The 21,678-nt window shown below is 37.3% G+C and overlaps 1 protein-coding gene across 1 annotated transcript in view; it reads right to left on the reverse strand.

The window, feature by feature from the left end:
• LOC106621909 (casein kinase I) overlaps positions 1 to 21,678 on the reverse strand; it is a 51,625-nt gene that overhangs the window by 8,730 nt on the left and 21,217 nt on the right. Inside the window, exon 2 of the mRNA XM_014240931.3 lies at positions 780 to 890. Within this exon, the coding sequence (XP_014096406.1) occupies positions 780 to 858 (79 nt within the window). The 5' untranslated portion in view covers positions 859 to 890. The remainder of the gene's footprint in view (positions 1 to 779; positions 891 to 21,678) is intronic.

Here is a 21,678-nt window from a genome sequence, read left to right on the forward strand (position 1 = left end):
ATCGAAAACAAATTTCTCAGCGTAATTTGGAGCGTTTAATAAAAAAAAACGGTTTAACAGAATAAAACCGATTTCTTGCGTCATTTTATAAGTATGGATGAGACTTGGATCTACCCCCATGATTCTAAATTGAAATAAGAACGATTACAGTGGACTAAAGCTGGTTGTTCAGCTCCAAAGCAGGTGAAGTCACAACGATCAGCAAAGAAGGTTATGGCATCAGTTTTTTGGAATGCAAAAGGAATTTTCTTGATTGTGTATCTGCAGAAAGGTAAAAGAGTCAATTCTGAATATTATTGCAGACTTTTGGATCACCTGGAAGAAAAATATCGATAGAAAATACCTGGTTTGCAACACAAAAAAAGCATTTCTCATCAAGACATTTTACTGCTCACAAAGGTGTTTTAACAATGAGAAAATTCAACGAATTAAAGTTCGAATTGCTTGAACATCCACCGAATTCACCAGGTTTGGCTTCCAGCGAATACTACCTCTTCAGAAACCTGAATTGCAATTCCTTCGTGGAAAACGTTTTTCGTCGAATGAAGAAGCCGTAGACGGGTATTTGCAGAACTCCCGAAAGAAATTAGTGTATTGAAGTTAACGGAGATTATATTGAATAAAAATTATATTTCGAGCGAAGAAACATAATCACCAAATAACTGTAAGGGGCACTGTTTTATTGGCCGTCCTTGAACGAACAAAAATCTGTTCATTACTTAGACTCGATTGTCGTGGGAACAGTCATATATTTGTAGTATATATTAATCAATATTTACCTATTTTCCGAATAATTCTGTACTTTCCGCCAACAATTATTTCAGAACGATTGTCCTTCATGAGACGTAACTTCTCCATGGCGATTAGTTGTATTTTACCAGTTTCCAATCCTAAAATGTAAAAAAACAAAAAATATTTAAAAGATTTTTAATCAAAGTTAATTAAATTTATTTTCATATGAGCATACACATGTTGCTTTTCATATAAAATAAGACAGTGGTTATACAAAATATTTACAAGGACGCAGATAAAAAGACTTTTTTGCCGCAAAACTTTCAGCTCTTTTTGTAATAAATTTTTTATTTGAATAGTTTAATCTTAGAGAGCAATTCTTGAATTATAAATTTTTGATTTTTGCGAAATTAAAAATACAAAGAAATTTGTTATTTCGAAATTAAGGTAAAGCAATGATAATATTATCGAATGCCGTGACACATACATTCAAAAACCATTCGTTTTAGAATTTAACATGATTTCACTTTCAACAATAAAAAAAGACCACAGGCAGAGGTGCACAATATTTTAAAACAATTCAATGAAAGTGAAAATTCGACCCTGATTTCAATATTGCCAAGTAAACCACATAGCATATAAATTATAGCGAACCGATCATTTGGCGGCTCTCCCCCAATTCGAATACCTTTTGAGGTATGAGGGTATTAAAAAATATCGTAACCTGCTACAGAAAATCCTTATGGGTCTGAATCGTTTTTCACAAAAAGTTTTTTAATTTTGTTCACATTAGTGTTGTTTGTGATACGTCAAAAAAAAAACGATGCCAATATATATGTACGTACATATATATTATACATATATATCAAAACGACCGGACTGAACGATAAGGGTGATTTTTCAATATCTATCCGTTTGTATATCAGCTTGAGCAACGATTAACTTCTGAAATAAGTGAGCCAGCTTAATGATCTAATTAATCTCATAAAGTTTAATCTCAGCTAAATTTATTAGAGAATTTATATACCCCAACCACATATCACTCCGTATAGTTTAAAGAAATTATTTTTAAATTAATTCGAAGTTTCTCTTGAGGTAAATTTTTCATACACAGCGAATTCATTTTACATAGACAGAGACACGGACAGACTATAAGGTGGATGCATAAGAGCTTCTGGCAAGTCACTGTGTCTATATAAGGCCTGGCATTGTCCTAAGGGAACACAATTCCTCTCCTATTCACTTCGGGACAAGTGCTTCACCCAAACCGTGCAATTGTCGGCAGCACAGGTCCAAATCAAAACTTTGGCCGATGATTCCCTGCTAATCTCCCAACACACGACCGTTTTCGCTTGACGTGGTCGTAAGTGAATCACTTTTCATCAGCAGTAATCATCCACTAGAAAAATGGAAAGATTTTGCTCCGATTCAGCAGCAATTCGCGTGCGGGTTTTGTTCGTTAACTCATGTAGCACCCATACATCGATCTTCTTTTTGTATCCAGCCTTATTTAAATCGTTCCAAACAGATTTTTCTGCAATCTATAGCTCCTACAGGTAATCGATACATTTCTTTCATGTTGTCAGATCTGACTTTTTCGTTAATTGTTTTGATATTTTCAAAGGCAATATTTATGTTTTGTGCACTGCTTTGATACAGCTTGTACTTAAGTTTTCTTGAGATCAACATAGCCAAACATTATCGCGCTTCAGGCGTAAATTTTAGAATTTTGCATTTGAAGTGCGTGTTTCTTTGATTTATAATGAATTTTACCCTTATATTTTTAACTTTTATATCCACTGACACTTTCTTAATTCGTTGTACACATTTATTTTATATTAAATGGTGCAAAAATAACTTTAATTCAATATTTAACTTCTGTTCAATTCTTTTTATTCACACAAATATATATATATAAATATAGCCGCTTATAGTTTTCGAAAGATTTAAGATGGATTTTACACTTTCATTTTTGATTTTTATATCTATTATCGCTTTACTAATTCGTTTGCACATTTATTTTACATTATCATCTTTTGTAAATGAACTGAAAGAAATAAAGATGACAAGAATTAAAATATTAGTTTTTTCGAGTAGAATTCCTTTCGGCGTTGGCGGCCTTCGGCCGCGCTTAAAAAACCCTCGTCGATCGAACACCTCTGTTAAGCGAAAGAAGAGAAATACTGAAAACGGTAATTACTCATTATTGTTTAACATTTCTTATCCCTATTTATGAAATAATATTTAATCCTTATGTATGAAACAAGTGCTCGTTTTGAACCATTGTCTCTTTATAACTCAAACATTGATAACCAGAAAATTGTTTCATTATTTTTCACAACACAATATGCGGCAACACTGGTATTTGTCATGAATGTAATCATACCAATTATTTGAAACTGAGAGTGTGCATAGTAATTTTTGTAGTATATTTATCTTTAAAGGCACAATAAATCTATATTTTAATAATAACAGTGTAATTATAAATATATATGAGTTGATAAACGTGTGGAAAGTGTGTTTAACAAAGCGTAAAAGCGTGCATTACCTTAACAAATTTTTCAATTTTAAATACAAATATCTCAAAACGTGGCTAAATGAGCTATAAGCCTTTCCATCGAACATTCCTCACAATCAACATCACCACACTCCACAATAACACAACACACCACAACAATAAAATCCACTCCCGAAAACACCACACACCAATACATACAACTCCAAACAACCACCGAGGGATGCCAATATACACCACACACGATTTCACCACTCTCTCTGCCTAATCAACAAAAAGGATCGTCGACTGGATCTCTTTTTTCGATCGATCGCCGTCAGAAATGAACATGCCAACTGAACACCGTTTTTCGAGTCTTTCTCTGTGGAAAGCTACAAGTGTTAAAATGAAAGTGGTGTGTGTCCCTGTGCAAATTACCACCAAAATATATATGATCCTTCGAGCACTAGCGGACGGCACTATGGGATGTTAAGGGGTTAGGGGTCATAAGTCCTTGGAGATTCATCTAAAATTAATCGGACAAAAAAAAATTTGTTTCATAAATAGATAATCCTGGGCCTGATGGAAGCTTTTTTTTTCAAAAATTAACAAAATAGCGGCCTCAGAAAATTTTTTTCTAGATTTTTGGGAAAAAATCAATCAAATTGGTCTAAAAAATCGAAATTTTTGAAAAAAAAAATCATTCAATCAGGCCGGTTTTCGAGTTGCAGTTGTATTTGTCAAATAACTCAAAAAGTAACTATGGGATCAACTTGAAATTTTCAGATAATTTTCAAAAAATGCAAAAATTTATTCTTTGAAAATTCTGATTTAGGGGTAATCCCTTAAAAAATAATTAACTAGAGTGAATTACTGTGAAACACACATTGCAGAATAAAAATCAGTTAAAAACAAAAAAACGAGGGAAAAATAATAAATATATATAATATATACATACATATACATAGGTATATAAAAATTTTCTAAATGTCCCATAAAACAAAACCAACAAAGAACCTGTCTGTGTATATTGTACAGTTGTGAACATTGTACAGTTATTTCTGAAGTCAATTGTGCGTTTGCAAATCAGTGAAAGAGTGCTATTGACTGTGCAATGACGTGTGCATAAAAATGGAGCCAAACGATAAAATTAAACATTTTGCGAAGCGAAAAAACTTCTTTAGATAAAATTTTCAACAAACCATGAGTAAAAAATTGTAATCTTAAAGATTTGATGTAAATTTTGTTGTTTCATATAAATTAGGTATAAAAATGAGAAGAGCCAAGCACTGCAGTCCTGAATGCCGAAAACTGATAAAAGTAATTGAGTTTACAATCAAAAAGCCAAAGGGAAATAGTTCGAATAGCTGGCTGCTTAAAAAAAATGATTGAGAATGCAATAAATTATAAAGAAAAACCAGAGAATAGAGGAAAAAAATCCAATATCAGTGCGGTTTTTAAAGGCGAATCCTGCGTCGGGTGAGAAAAAATGACTTTGTGAGCTCTTCTGCCCTTAAGAAGCAGTATTCTTTGGATGTGGATGCTTCAACCATTCGAAAACTATTAATCAAAAACAATTTGAAAGCTAAAGTTGCTCGTCAAAAACGGTACTGACCATAGTCAATATAAAAAAAACGGTTAAAATTTGCCGAAGATTGTGCTGAATGACCAGTTAGTTAATGGCGAAACATTCTTGGGTCAGAAACCAAAGTGAATTTATTCAACTCAAACCAAGGTAGTCTTTCTGTGCGAAGACCGCCCAATACCGAATTCCTTTCACAACCCAATAAAAATACGATAAAACATTGCGGTGGGAGTATAATGGTTGGGGGGTGCTTCGCATATTATAAAACAGGTCCGCTATTTCAGATAGAGGATAGAATGGATGCATTCCAGTACACCAAGGTTTTAAATGAAACCATATTACCTTATGCGGACCTTTACCTTTAATATGCCCCTTCAATGAGTCTTTCAACAAGATAATGACCCGAAACACACATCGAATCGGGCAAAGGAATAATTGAGACAAAACGGCATCGCAGTTTTAAGCTAGCCGCCATTGCAATCACCAGACCTCAATCCTATAGAAAATTTATGGCGGGAGGTTAAAGTGGCTCTGAGAGGCCAAAATCCATCCAATAAAGAGGACCTTTGGAGGCTAGTGAAGGCCGCATGGCATAAAATTCCAACTGTTATGTGCCAGAATTTAGTTGTTTATATGCCCAGACTTTGCATAGCAATTATAAAAAAACAATGAATACTGCACTAAATTCAATATTAATGTAACAGTTATTATTCTTTATCCTTTCTATTGATTATTTCATTAAAAATTAATCAAATCAAAGGAAACAAATAAATTTAAACAACGTCTTTTGGCTCTATTTCAAAGCACAGCCAAAACGGGACATGCTAATGAGTTTTTAATTTTGATTTTAGACTTAAGACTTTTAATTGGTATCTTAATATATACTCCATGCGTTGTTTCTTTTCTACCAATAAAAAAAACTTGAAAAAAAAAAATTTCTTGAAATATATTGATTTAAAATATATCTATAGTACTGACTCTATTTCAACGCACATCACTGTATATCTCCCACACCCCCTGCAGGAAACCAGAGCTAGTTGTATCGCTTCCTCTTATTACTTATATTTATATGTACATATGTATGTCAAATTGCGTTTTTTCCAAATAAAAACCTGAAATAATACTTAGATAGAACGGTCACAAAACTGTTTTAATTTACGGGAAAAACCGAAAACAGTTTGGTATATTATATATATACAATAGTGGCCAATAAAATGTTACCACGGTTGAAAATTTTATATTTCTATATTCAAAGTACAATTTTTTTTAAATATTATCCAACGTTTGCTCCTCTTATGTGTTAAGCACTTAATTATAATTCGTCTGAGTAACTGTCGACGATTCCGTTAATTACAGTTGCTTGCGATTTTTCGTTTAATTTGCTTTATGGTAAATATACTGCAAGTATGAAGACGCTGACAAGTGCTCAAAAAAGTGGAATTCCTACTTTAAAAGAAGAAAATTACAGCGCGAGGGCGATCGCAAAACGCATAGGATGTAGCCAAGTGTCCATTCTGAAGTTTTATAGATTATACGACGCAACTTAATCTTTGGACAGAGCTCTTGGAAGTGGATTCGCAAAGAAAAAAATCTACTAGGATGGACCGAAATTTAAAGAACTTAAGCATGCGGAACCGATTTTTAGCTTCAGTGGAGCTAAGCTCAGAGTTGAAGGAGCGATATTTGGTGAATATAAGTGCACGCACGGTACGAAGGAGGCTCTACAATATTGGCCTCAAAGCGAGAAGACTAAGAAAAAAGCCTCTTCTAAATGCAAAAATGCGCCCGGCACGCCTGATTTTTGCCCGAGAGTATCGAAATTGGACTCTAGAAGATTTGAAAAGGGTTATCTTCACTTTTGAATCGAAAATAAATTTTAATCAGTCCGATGGAATCCCGTACGTTTGGAGGAGAGCACAAGAAGAATTGCTTAAAAGTACTGTGATAACCAGAAACAAATTTCCAATGAGTTACATGGTTTGGGGTGGAATTTCCTACTATGATTGCAGTGAATTGGCATTTATAAAATGAATCCTTAAATGCTTCTGGATATATTGACATTATCAAGAACTTTTTGGAGCCAGCAATGGACGCCGTGTTTCCTGTAATCATCGACCCAATCTTTCAGGATGATTCTGCGCCATGCCACCGCGCAAAAAGCGTAAGTATTATGTTAGTTATAACCACTCTTCTTTTTTCTTTCAGATAAACAATAAAAAAAACTTTTTAAAATGTCTTATATTAAAAATGAAAGGATATTTGGAGCGAGGCGGTATAAAAACTCTTAAATGGCCAGGAAATAGCCCAAATTTAAATCCTATCGCGAATTGCTGGGTTATTTTGAAAAAACATGTTGCAAGGAAAACTCCTATGACAAAGCAGAGCTAAAATTATGCATAATTGAAGCATGGAATACCGACATAAAAATTGATGATTGTCGGAAATTGATTGCATCCATGCCCGACAGCTGTTCTGAAAGCTCGAGGGATACTAACATATATTTTAAACATTTATTTTTAGTTATAAAACCTATTTTTGTCAGAACAACGAAAAATTTCATCCAATACATAGAACATATAATTAAATGATACTTATACGCCAGCGAGCCATTGTGTTTTTTTCTTCTAATTAACACCTACATTAGGATAAGAACTTTAAAAATTATAATTTTTTATGCAATAACACCTGCTCTTCAAAACACGGTTATGTAAGAGCAATAAAAAGACAAATATTTGGGGAATTTGATTTCTATTTCAAGAGTGGTAACATTTCATTGACCGCCACTGTATATATATTACATTTGTGCCTTATATGCTTACATTTGCGTATTCAAACACAATTTACTTTTCCAACAACATACCAAAATATTTCAAGTATTTACTTGCACACTTTTTCGGCAATACCCCCTATGCTTAACAAAGCAATAAGCAGGATTGCATCAATACAAGGAAGCTAACGCAAATTGAGAATTTAACAGAGAAAGAAAAAAAACAAAAAATCATCCAGAAATTTACATACATACATATATGCATATTAATTTACAAAAAACATATACAGACGTACATATCACATATTATGTACATTTGAAAATATATTTTATATAATAGCCAAGAGCAATACATCTAGAAACATAAATACAATTTTATATATTTCAATACACTTGTACAATATTATAAATTGATAAAAACATATATACACTCGCCAGAAAAATTATCCGTACACCTCGACATGAAAACAATAAACTGAGAAATTTGTGATCAAATAACTTATTATGTATAAAAATAGTATACAAAAGTTTTATTTAATATTTTTACTGCACTTTCCATACGTTTTTTACTTTTAGACAAACACTTTAAAAAAATTCCCAGAACAAAAACTAAACACAGTTACTTAAATTCAACGGAAAAAGTATCCGTACATATCAAAACGGGATATTTCCCTTGTAATATGGTGACAAATACATTCCCTTAAGCGCTTATATTGTATTGTATAATTGATCTCGAACTTGACGGTTGACCTTAAAGTTATTATAATTTTTCATTGTGCATAAATTCGCGATGACCCTTAAAATTAAAGAAATTAGTGCTGGCGAAAGAAAAATTATTTTTAACTCAGAAAAGAAGGTAAATCATTCCGAGAAATAGTTAAAATGATAGGAAGGACACATTCTTCTGTGCAGTATGTTATGGAAGCATTCAAAAAAACTAAGTCGATTGTGCCAAAGCCACGGTCTGGTCGACCAAGTATATTAATCGTTCGAGAAAAACGAACAATATTACAGTCAGTAAAAGCAAATCCTCGACTTACTGCCTTGAAAATATGTGAAAATATTAAAAATTTGTTCGACAAGGATCTCCATGAAGATACTGTACGAAAATTTTTTAAGAAAGATGGGTATCAAGCACGTGTAGCGCGTAGGAAGCCCTTTATATCCGAAGTAAATAGACAGAAACGTATGGATTTTGCAAACAAATATATCAGCAAGCCTCGGGAGTTTTGGGAACGTGTCTTATTCACCGACGAAAGCAAGTTTTGTACTTTTGGCATTAAAGGAAAAAAGTTGGTGTGGCGTAAGAGTGGTACTGCACTTGATAAAGAAAATCTTTTACCCACCGTCAAACATGGCGGAGGAGGTGTGATGGTATGGGGGTGTATGGCGGCAGAAGGAGTAGGCAAACTCGTTTTTATAGATACAATAATGGATCAATTCGGCTATTTAAGTATTTTAAAAAATAATTTGAAGGAAAGTGCCCGGCAGTTGGGGCTTGGTGATGATTTTTGGTTCCAACAGGATAATGATCCAAAGCACACGGCGCACAATACCAGGCTTTGGTTGCTTTATAACATAAAAAATCAATTGCGCTCGACACCTCAATCTCCAGACCTCAACCCCATCGAGCATTTGTGGGATTTACTGTAGCGCAGAATCCGCCAACACACCATAACCTCCAGAGAAATGTTCAAAAATGTGATCATAAATGAATGGGCGAAAATTACAAATCATGACCTATCCAAACTAGTTCATTCAATGCCACATCGACTTGCCGAGGTCCTAAAACGTAAGGGCTATCCTACTAGTTATTAGGATATTAAATTTTTCCAAAATAATTTAATTATATTTAATTATAATCAAAATGTACGAATACTTTTTCTGTTTCATTATGTGAGCTTTTTTTGTTTTTGTTCTGTGAAATTTTTTTTTTAAAGTGTATGTCTAAAAAAAAAACTCATGGAAAGTGTAGTAAAAATACTGAATAAAACTTTTGGATACTATTTTTATATATAATAAGTTATTTCATCACAAATTTCTCAGTTTATTGTTTCGGTGTCGAGGTGTACGGATAATTTTTCTGGCGAGTGTACACTTATATACACTTATATCTTAAAATACCGGCACATTACCAATTTCAATTCTCGCTCTTTCCGCACTGCGAACATACATATACGGACATTTGGAAATACATAAAGCAGAAAATCTGCCTATCGCTTAATACCCTAAATACGGTACTATTAAAATAAAAAAAAAAAAAGATTCTAAAAATTTATCGTCAAATACACTATTACATAAACGGTGCGGTAAATAACATACGGATTATTAATAACAAAAAATAAAAATAAAAATAAAAGGTTTTAATAATTTTGTGAATCATATAAATACATACATACATATTGGTTCATATACAAAATACGTTTGTACATTTTATATCCAAAGTCCATATTGGCATACATACCGCAATACCCCTTGTCCTTTGGAAAACAAGTAGGTTCGCGTATATTATACATTCAAAATGCACATTGGCACATATTCCACAATACCCCTTGCAAAAACAAGCAGGGTTGCGTACAAAGATTAAAGCACAAATAATTCATGCATGCTTATGTATTGTATAAAGCGCATTGATCTCTTCAACGAGCTCTCAATTGCACCAGCCCATAAGTACTTACCTACACTTAGGTCAAGTAAAAAGTTCGTTCGGTTTTTATCTAAGAGATGGCGTTATTGTCCATAGTACTAGTGTTACGTGTCGCATCATGTCATACTACACGGCGCTGAAAACGTGTTTATTCGCCCTAAAAGTTTGTCCTTGACAGTTTTTCGATTGATTGACTCAGTACGTTGTGAGCGCTCGTCAAAGATGGACACCAGCAAAGAGAAAATTCGCTACATTTTACAATTTTTCTTCGATCAAGGCAAAAAAGCAGCCAAAGCGGCTGAAAAAATTTATTTAGTTTATGGGCCCGATACTGTAAACGAACGTGTAGCACAAAAGTGATTTACTAGGTTCCGTTCCGGTAATTTCGATGTCAAAGATGCACCACGCGTCGGGAGGCCTGTGGTTGAAAATTGCGATAAAATCATGGAAATAGTGGAAACAGACCGTCACGTGAGCACTTATTTAATTGCTGAGGAAATAAAGATAAGCCAGAAAACCGTTTGGAACCATTTGCATAACCTTGGATTCAAAAAGAAGTTCGATGTTTGGGTGCCACATGAACTAACGCAAAAAACATGAGGGACGGAATTTCCATCTGCGAATCGCTGCTGAATCGCAACAAAATCGACCCGTTTCTGAAGCGGATTGTGACTGGCGATGAAAAATGGGTCACTTACGACAATATCGAGCGCAAACGGTCGTGGTCAAAGCTCGGGGAAGCGGCCCAGACGGTGGCCAAGACCGGATTGACTGCCAGGAAGGTTTTGCTGCGTGTTTGGTGGGATTCGCAAGAAATCATTTACTACGAGCTGCTCCCCTATGGCCAAACGCACAATTGCGCTCTCTACTGCCAACAACTAGACCGCTTGAAGGCAGCACTCATCCAGAAGAGGCCATCTATGATCAACAGCGGCCGAATTGTGTTCCATCAGAACAATGCCAGGCCACACACGTCTTTGGTGACGCGCCAGAAGCTACGAACGAAACGGCGCATATTTGACTTAAATCGGACAAATGTACACAAAGTTGTCATCTTTTGAAAAATCAATAAAAAACCGAACGAACTTTTTACTTTACCTAATATTAGGGTGCATCTATATACCCCTATATAAGGACATAAAAACTGTTAATAAAGTGCGGGTTGGTAATTAAATTACATACAATTGGAACATATTTTATTAAAAAAAAAATAATCAAATTAAACAACTCTTATTATCTTAAAATTTTTCAGTTACTCATACGAGTATATATGAAGATTAAAACCGTGATTGATTTATTAATTTTATTCAAAAAAAAAATAAATCTTCTTTCCTTAAAAAAGTTTTCAAACATACACATAGCAGAAAAAGTCTGCGTTCATCCACTGTATTTAAGCATTCAGCAAAAAAAATATGTGCAACTTAAAAGTTTCATTAATTTCTTTTCTTTTTGAAGACAATTGTTCGATGAGTGTATGGGCGAAATTTTGTAGAATTACAATATAACCTCTCCTGTGAAGTGTAATCCACCACTGACAGCAAGCCAAATTTCAAAAGACAGAATTTAAATGCCAAAAGAAGTTATGACCAGATACAGTACGAAAAATTCTAAAAAGAGCCGGATTTTACGGCATAGTGGCACGTAGAAAGCCCTATGCCTTTCCTATCGAGAGTAAATCGACTTAAGAGGATGGCTTTTGCAAAAGAGCACTTAAACAAGCCTCCAAAGTTTTGGAAAAGCGTTATTTTTTCAGATGAGAGTAAGTTCTGCATCTTTAGAATAAAAGGTCATAAGATTGTTTGGAGGAAAAGTGGAACAGCACTGGATAAGCAAAATCTCGTACCTACGGTAAAGCATAGTGGTGGAGGTGCTATGATGTGGGGGTGTATGGCAAGTTCGGAAGTTGGAAATTTTCAGTTTATTGAGTCGATAATGAATAAATATGGCTATCTTGATATTTAAAAAATAAATTTAAAAGAAAGTGCAGTAAAGTTGGGACTAGGTGAGCGATTTATTTTCCAACAAGACAACGACCCGAAGCACACAGCAGAGATTGTGAAGCTGTGGTTACTCTATAATATTCCAAAACAACTTCGTACACCCCCGCAATCGCCTGACCTCAACCCGATTAAACACTTATGGGACCTACTAGAGAGAAAAATTAGGCAGCGTGTTATCACCAGCAAAGAAATGCTTAAAGAAGAATGGGAAGCTATAAGTCCAGAAACAACAGCCAAATTAGTTGGTTCAATGAAAAATCGCCTACTAGAAGTCATTAAAAGACGTGGATATCCAACTAATTACTGATTTTTTATATATTTTTTAACCTTTAGCCTTTTATTCCTTTATTCTTGAAGTGAACGCAGACTTTTTCTGCTCGGCTTGACTTTTTTATTTTTACATGAAATTATTTTGAATTCAATTACGTTATTGGTACGTTATTTTGTAAAATAGTTACTTTCTATTCAATTAAATAAAATACTGTAAACAAATTTTTTTGATCATCTTTTTTCCGATTTTTCATAGTACAAAGGAAATTTGCGTAAGTGAACGCAGACTTTTTCTGCCATTTGTATATATTTCTTCCACTGAAAATATTTTAATTTATTTCGGCATACCTTTTTAAATGAGCTCAGACTCAAAAGAATCAAAAATATCACAGTTGGTAAAAGTACCAAAGATGATTTCGAATGATAAAAGCCCATGTACGCCTGCAAAAGCTACACGCTCAAGACAAGGTGCTACAAAGCAAAAAATATCACCTCCGATACAAAACAAAAGGTCAAGCAGGCGTAATAGTTGAACAGTTCGCCCTAAATGAGGATAATTTCAATTTGGCTTGGGAAGCTCTTAAATCAAGATACGAAAAGAAAAGAATATTGATCGATAAACATATATGGATATTAATGAACTTGCCATAAATTCAAAAGGAAACAAGTGAAGAATTTATCAAACTTTAATCCACTGTTTCAAATTGTTTGTCGGTTTATCGTCACGAGAATAATCTCCCAGACAGTTTGGACCTATACTGGTAAACATATGCACCGCATATGCCACAAAAATTTAATATTATCGACCGAAACAATTTTGTAAAAACAAAAAGACTTTGTAGAAACTGCCTGTCACATGCGCGCACTTAATGAGTGCAAAGCAAATTTAATTGCGTTTATTGTCATAAACGACATCATTCAATGCTTCATTATAGCACATTTTCCAACTCACCACCAAACAGCGCAAATATGAAAAGAGCTACGGGTTTAGTTGCAACAGCAAATCCCGAAAACCAAAATTCCGAAAATTTCCAAATGACATCATGTTATGTTGCTCAAAGGTATTAAAAACTCAAACGCTTCACAGCGAAAATCAAAGTAGAGTGTTACTACCGACAGCAGTCGTCTCCACCGAACCCCGAGAACTATTTAAGCTTAGGGCCTTAATAGACCAAGGATCACAAGATCATTTATAGCGTCTAGGGCACAAAATAGGCTAAAATTGAAAACAAAATTAGCCAATATTGAAATAACGGGATTGGGCGGAAGAGTAGTTCAAAACTCAAATAAATATAAACGCATTCAAGCAGAAGCTATTGTCTGACCGCAACTAACAAATATGCTTCCAAGTTATCACATACATAGCAAGCATTGGCAAAAGGTTTCACACCTAAGTTAGAAGAACTCCCCCCATTTCAATTACAACCCCTGAAGATCAGTATTATGAAGACAATACTATATCATATAATGGTCGGTACGACGTACGACTACCACTAAACCAACAATTTCCCAACACACTCGCCTTAGGTCAATCTCGCACCTCTGCAATACAGCAGTTTTTAAGTATGGAAAAAAAACTTACTTAAAATATGTGAGCTTAAACCAGAACCGATGGTGTATTGGAAAAATACCTCCATTTGTACCACATGGAGGAAGTAAGCCCATGCGAAAAAATCATCAACGGAAAATACTACTCATTTTTACTTGCTACATCATGCAGTAGTAAAGCCAGACAAGAAAACAACTAAAGTAAGATTTGACTTCAATGCCTCAAGATTCCCTAAATGATATCCTATTTACGGGACCCACACTCCAACCAGATTTAATGCTACTTATTTCAAATTGGCGTATATTCAAATACGTATTCAACGGAGACGTCGAAAAAATGTATAGACAAGTAGTCGTACATAAAGACAATAGTCTATTACGCGACTACAAATTAAAAACAGTGACCTTTGGCGTTAACTGTGCTCCATTCTTAGTCTTTCGAACATCCTACGAATTGGCCGAAAATACCAAGTCAGAATTTCCTCTGGCAACCCAGGTATTAAAATCACAAACGTATGTTTGTCAGTCTTTCACAAGCATACGAGTGTCTGTTTTACGACAAATGCAGTGCACCTTGAGCTTTGTATTAATCTGACAAAGGAGGCTTTCCTTGCGACATTTGCTCACTTCGTCGGACAACGCGGTTTTCCATTGAAGATAATGACCGACAATGGTAAAATATTTATCGGCGCTCCGAAAAACAGTTTGTGGACTTCATCAAACAAGTCTCACCTGAGATTGTACAAAAGTACGCGCCCCAAGGCATTAATTGGCAGTTTATCCCCCCAAGCGATCCTCGTATGGGTGGTTTATGGGAATCAGCTGTAAAAAGCTTCAGATCCCACTTAAAAAAAGAAGCTGGAAAATACCAATTCAATTATGATGAATTCACTACATTATTGATTCGAATTGAAGCCGTTCTCAATTTACGGCCTCTCACAATCCACTCGCAAGATCCCTTAGACTTCAGAGCCTTAACTAAAAGGAACTTTCTCAAAGGAACACCCATTCTGGCCATACCTGAGCCAAGCGTGAAGTCGCTATCCTTATTAAATCGCTGGGAAAGAATTAAAAGTCTGGAATGGCGGATTGGTCGCATAGAAAAGCTACATTACGGAACGCTGACCCGACCGCTCGTGAAGCTGTGCTTTCTCCCAACCGCAAATAATAACGGCAAAGCAATTGATTAACGATAAACCGATAATAATCCCGAAAACGTAATTAATAACCGATTCAATAAACCGAAAAAAACGCAAAGGCAAAAACTTGTAAACTCGACAACAATCCGTATATAATCTAACGCGTCGATCAATATGACCACCCCTTCATTCCACAAAAGGTGTAGAATGCCCATTTCAACTTATACCTAAAAAATTTATAAAACCCGATTACCTTATCTACACAGATAACTATTGACGCAAATGCACCTATGGCAATGCCTGCTATCCGGTCGGATATCAATGGAACGCGACCGAGGGTTACTCCAGCGGACCCAGCTGTAACTGCAACCGCTCCTCGAAGTGGCACGCGACCATCACCAACACCAACCATGGAGCCGCAGCGCGTCCGGTGCATCATGTCAACATTTTCAGGGAATGCAACCGATGCAACGCCAGCAGATTGCCCAGGCTCATGGACATTGTCTCAATTATTTGACAGCGGCACCGTCAATCTGTGGCAAATATGCGGCAGGCTGCATCATACGTTACTCCATCACAATCCGAGACGCGACATCGGTAGGCTCCGCGCAACCGCCCTCTAAGCAGACAACCACCAACAACTCGGGCGATACGACACCAACGACCAGCAGACCTCCTGCGTCCCGACTAAGGAGTCAGCAAAACGAAGCGCCGGCAATCTAGGCCGCAATATCGCCGATCCACGGGACTGTGCAACGTTGTAGCAACGCTGCAACAGATGCAACGACTACTAGGCTAAACATTCGTCTAGGGGAGCCGGAAAGGCTAAATGAGCTATAAGCTTTCCCATCAAACATCCCTCCCAAGCAACACTAACACTCTCCACAACAATACAATCCACTCCCGAAAACACCCGACACCAATACAGACAACTCCACACCACCACCGAAGGATGGTAACATACACCACACACGATCTCACCACTCTCTCTGTCCAATCAACAAAAAGGATCGACGACTGGATGATATGGTGATACATGTGGGTACTAAATTGATGAGTGAAAATAAAAACATTATTTAGTCAAATTTTTGATGAAAAGCAATATACATATGTTATAATAGCTAAAGTAAATAAAGAAACATATAAAAAACTTAAGTTGTATACAATTTTCGCGGTATTTGTTTCTGACACTATAAAAGCTTTGAAAAGTGTTGGCATTATTGAAGCAGATGGTGATTGAGTTACACATAATATAGTTGTGAAAGTGTTTATAAACTTCCAAAAACTTATAAAAGCGAAATTCAAATAAAATAAAATAAAACATGCCACCCAAAAAAATAAACACAACATCACAAGTTTGTGGTTATTGCTCCGCGTTAATACAGGATAAAACACAGCCGCGTATCCAATGTGCTGCATGTCGTCACTGGTTTCATTCGAAATGTACTGATCTCACACCTGAAGAGTTTAAAATTACGGCGATTAGCATAAAGAGAAAAGAGTCTGTCTGGAACTACACCCCCTTTCTCAATGATATTAGCGTCAAGACATGTGAAGACCTCCGGAAATCTGATGATGGCAAACTACCATATAACCAGTCACCTGCTATTGAAATTGAGTTTTTTTTCAAAAAGTATTTTGGTCGCTTTACTGCTGATTACGGCCGTAAGTTTAAAGATCTAAAAAATTCACTCGTAAGTAGCGTAAAAAATCTAAAGGCTGAGGTAAGCAAGCTGTCTGAACAAAATACAACACTCACTAATGAATGTACTGCCCTTAATGACAGGCTTACATCAGTCGAGGACAAACTTACTCATGAGCAAAGAAGACATTTTCACGGAAATGTCTGAACGGAAACGCCGTAAAGCCAACGTTATCGCTCTGAACATTCCTGAAACAGACAAAGCTGTGGGTAAAGACCGTTTAGAGGATAACAGGGTGAATTTAATAGCTGCTCTGCCTCCTAGCTTTATGAGTGTTGCCACTGAACTCAAGTTACGCAGACTTGGACGACATACACCGGGACATATACGTCCTCTGCACGTCACTACTCGCTCTGCAGCCGACGCACTCTCCACCATCAAGTATAGACCTCCTGATGGAAACACAAATATCATCTTTAAGGCTGATCTCACCTGTTCGCAACAACAGCACCTAATAAACTTACGAGTGGATCTAGACTCTATGGTGAAAGGTGGGGACGACAGCATGACAATTAAGTATATTCATGGTGTGCCCAAGATCGTGAGCAAGAAGGTATCCTACGTCCAGCTGTACTTCCCCCTGGTAGGGGTAAGAATTTACCCGCGGTAAGGCATGCCTGTCGAGAGGCGACTAAAAGCCAAATGCACTATGACTGTTATTTTACCTTGCCTAGAAATATCAGCATAGTAATGATGTCCCAAATAGTGCTATAATACTCAGCTTGAACTGATATTATAGACTTTAAATGAGATTCCAAATAAAAACACATTTGAAGTTCAAGCGACAAATGTCACCAGTCATTGAGTAAAGCGGAGCTCAACTGGCAGTAGCTTCGGCTACACAGTCTTACCGGAGAGTCAACTTTGGTACCACGGGGAGCAGAATGCCCTTGGACTTCGGTTCAATCTGCTCATTGGGTTTGGCCTTTTGGGGAGTATCGTGGTGGGTGTGGTTTAAACCTAAATACTGGAAGAACTGAATTTTCAGTTCAAAAAACGAAGTTGCACATGCAACTGGGTTCCGTACCCTAAAACGGAAGAGGTTTTAAGTAGACCTCGAATCCTACCAAGATGGTCAGTGTGCCCCTACACACTGACCACTGGTAACCAAATTAATACTTGCAAATAGCTCGTATTATTTGGGGCGCTTATCAAAGCGTTGTTTTAATACGTTGTGCTTTGGAGCACCGTGAGGTAAGGCCGTCGCCGGCAGGTAATCACGTAAAACACACCGGACCTTGTCCAGCTCTACTATCAGAACGTACGAGGTCTGCGCACAAAACTCTGCGCCTTTCAGACCGCAACGGCAGCTAACCAGTTCGACATTGTTTGCATCACTGAGTCCAGGCTTCACTCATCTATACGTGATAGTGAAGTCATTAATTCAACTTATAACATTTACCGTAAAGACCGTAGATCTCAAGTTAGTGAACAAGTGCGTGGTGGTGGTGTTTTCATTGCCTGTAAACGTTATCTCCATACTGAGCCAATATCAATTGCAAACAATGACTTAGAGCAAATTTTTATCCGTGTCAAGGGCGCCTCACGTGACATAATCATCGGCTGTATCTACATACCTCCTCTATCACCTTACGACATCTTTAATAACCACCTAGCCACCATTTCATTCATTATGGACAAATACCAGGCATCTAACTCTCTGATAATCGGCGATTTTAACCTCCCAAGCAGCTCACCTCGTGTGAACTGTGAAAAGCTACTTTACGATGGATACGCCTCGCTCAACTGTGCTCAACGCAATTATAATCTCAATGCTCGTAACTCTGCCCTTGACTTATGTTTCAGTGATATTGACTCATCTCCAGAACACTCACTTGCTCTGGTCTCAGAAGAGAAATATCATCCTGCCCTAGATATCACGCTTAACTTTCAGCATGGACTGGTCCCAAAAACCTCTTCTTCCTACTTATTCAAAAAGGCTAAATACGTTAAGCTCAACACCTTCTACCTGAGAACAAATTGGATTGATCTCTACAAACTCGAAACAATTGATAGTAAGCTAGACTTTCTCTACGTAAAAATCTTTGAAGGCGTAAACTAGTTCGTTCCAATACATACGCATAAACACAGTAACTACCCACCCTGGTTCTCAAAAGATCTCAGTCACAAAATTAAATTGAAGAAGTCAGCGCAAATGTTGTATAAGATAAGAAAAACTAAGCCAAATTATTATCGGTTCAGCAAACTGAGACTTGATTGTAAAAGGCTGAGTTCCGAGTGCTACAAGAGCTACGTAGACAATGTTGAAAGTAAAATTAAATCGGATATTCAAGTCTTCTGGAATTTTGTTAAAGCCAAAAACCGCTGCAGTAGGGACATACCTCCATCCATGGTATGGGACGATCAGTCGGCTGACTCTGGGCCTGAAATCTGCAATCTTTTTGCTTCTTTTTTCCACAGCATTTATGTACCAAACAACTGCATCGTTCCAGATACAGCAAATTTCAATCCGGGATCGCAATGCACTCATATGAACGATCTGATAGTATTTTTCGACGAAGTGCTTAACACCTTCTTGCACTCGACCCCAGAAAGGGTGCTGGACCAGATGATCTACCCAATATATTCCTAAAGAACTGTGCGATTGGTCTATATAAACCCTTGTCACATATATTCAGTGAATCCCTTAGCCGTGGTGTCTTTCCATCATACTGGAAATTATCATACATAACCCCAATACACAAGAATCAAAAGCGATGGTCACCAATTATCGTCCGATCTGTATTCAGTCCGCCCTTGCCAAGTTATTTAAGAAATTGGTGCTACCCCAGCTATTACAGTCTTTTGAACACATCATAACCACCAAACAACATGGGTTCAATGGAGGCAGATCCACTACAACAAATTTGTTTCTATATATTAACAAATTGCTTAATACTGTGGACTCCGGCAACTGCATCTACGCGGATTTTAGCAAGCATTTGATCGTGTTGACCACGAAATACTTATGCACAAGTTGAGTAGCTACGGCCTAGGAGGTAGTGCATTGTCCTGGATACATTCATACCTTACAGAAAGACGTCTTCAGGTCAGAATCGATGGCTATCTATCTTATAAATATGAAGTGATATCTGGTGTACCATAAGGGTCTCATTTAGGCCCGGTACTCTTCAATATTTTCATTAACGACATTGGTAATAATATTGTTTCAGACCATCTGCTGTATGCAGATGATCTCAAAATCTTCAGACCCATTGCCTGTATGACTGACATCTTAACGCTTCAGCAAGATATTGATAATCTTGGTAATTGGTGCCGTGTGAATAAACTTGACCTCAACGTCAACACATGCGCTGCTATATCTTTCACCCGCTCGCATTCACCAATTCACGCAAACTACAAGATCAACGGTTTGGAGATTACAGAGGTTGAAGACGTAAAAGACCGGGGCATCATAGTTGATATTAAGCTCACCTTCTCTAAACATATTGATCAAATCACATCCAAGGCATACAAAACCCTCGAGTTCATCCAAAGAAACGATATAGATTTCAGCAGCTCCTACACCCTGACTAGACTTTTCCAATCTTTGGTCCAGCCTGTCCTTGAATGTGGGTCAGTTATCTGGTCCCCTTTCTCAAATGTGATGATAGACAAAGTGGAGAAGGTCCAACGCAAATTTTGCAAGTCACTGGCCTATAAACTATCATCATCAACTCACACCTACTCCACTGATGAGATATACCAGCGCTTAACATCAATAAACTTCCTGCACGTCGACAGGTTGCTGATCTCAGTTTCTTCTACAAAATTGTTAACAACATCATTGATGCTCCCGACATTCTCGGCTGTTTTGAATTTGCCTCAGTCGGCCCAACACTCAGACGTAATCGAATCCCTATGGTCCGACGAAACAGCTCGTTTCCTGGGCCTCCCATTAGATGACCTCGACGCAAAGACGCAATTCCTACAACAGCCAGTTCTACGATACCGGACCTGACCCGGATTTTATCCGACCAAGGGCTGTTATTTCAGCGATCTAACCCTGTTTGGATCGGTAAGTTCTAGGTTAAGTTTGTCGTCATTGGAGTAACGCCTAGCAGCAGGGTTGCTCCGTATCCTCCTGACCCGTGCTGGCATCGAGTCCAACCCGGGTCCCGAGGAATTTTACTGATGCATTTGCGCTAGAAGGCTCCATCCAAACTCCACCTCGGTTAGGTGCAATACATGCAATGGATGGAGCCATTTTAAAACCTGTTCAGGCCTTAAGACACATAGGGCGTGGACCACGAGTTACGTGGCCTTATGCTGTCAACGCAATACTGCGACATCTGCCTCAACGACTGTGCAATCTGCACCATGTTTGCCCACTGCGCCGCCACTCCAGTCGAGTTGCCCCGTGCTGTAGTAGTCTACCCCTACAATCCCGTATAATAGCGTCGCCAAACAAACCCACAGTGCGAGAATCGCCCATGCGTATATTACAGCTGCAACATTCACCACCTTCACGTACCTCCATGACCCCTAGGATTACCACCGGACACCCAAGACAAACGCGAATTCTACAATTTAACTGCAACGGACTCCAGAGTAAGATCGAGGAGATAGTAGCATTTATAAGCCGGGAACGCACATCGATAGCTGCGGTCCAAGAAATCAAGTTAAACAGCCGCTCAAATCTTCTGAGCTGTGCAGGTTTCAACGTTTTTCGTAAGGATCGCGAGCGAGGTAATGGTGGAGGCCTAGCCTTCATACTGCACAACACCGTGCAATATCATCTAATCGATGTTTACATCGACAGCAGCGACACTACCCTTGAATCTCAGGATATA

The sequence above is a fragment of the Bactrocera oleae genome, chromosome 5, assembly GCF_042242935.1.
Source record: "Bactrocera oleae isolate idBacOlea1 chromosome 5, idBacOlea1, whole genome shotgun sequence".
Classification (NCBI taxonomy): domain Eukaryota; kingdom Metazoa; phylum Arthropoda; class Insecta; order Diptera; family Tephritidae; genus Bactrocera; species Bactrocera oleae.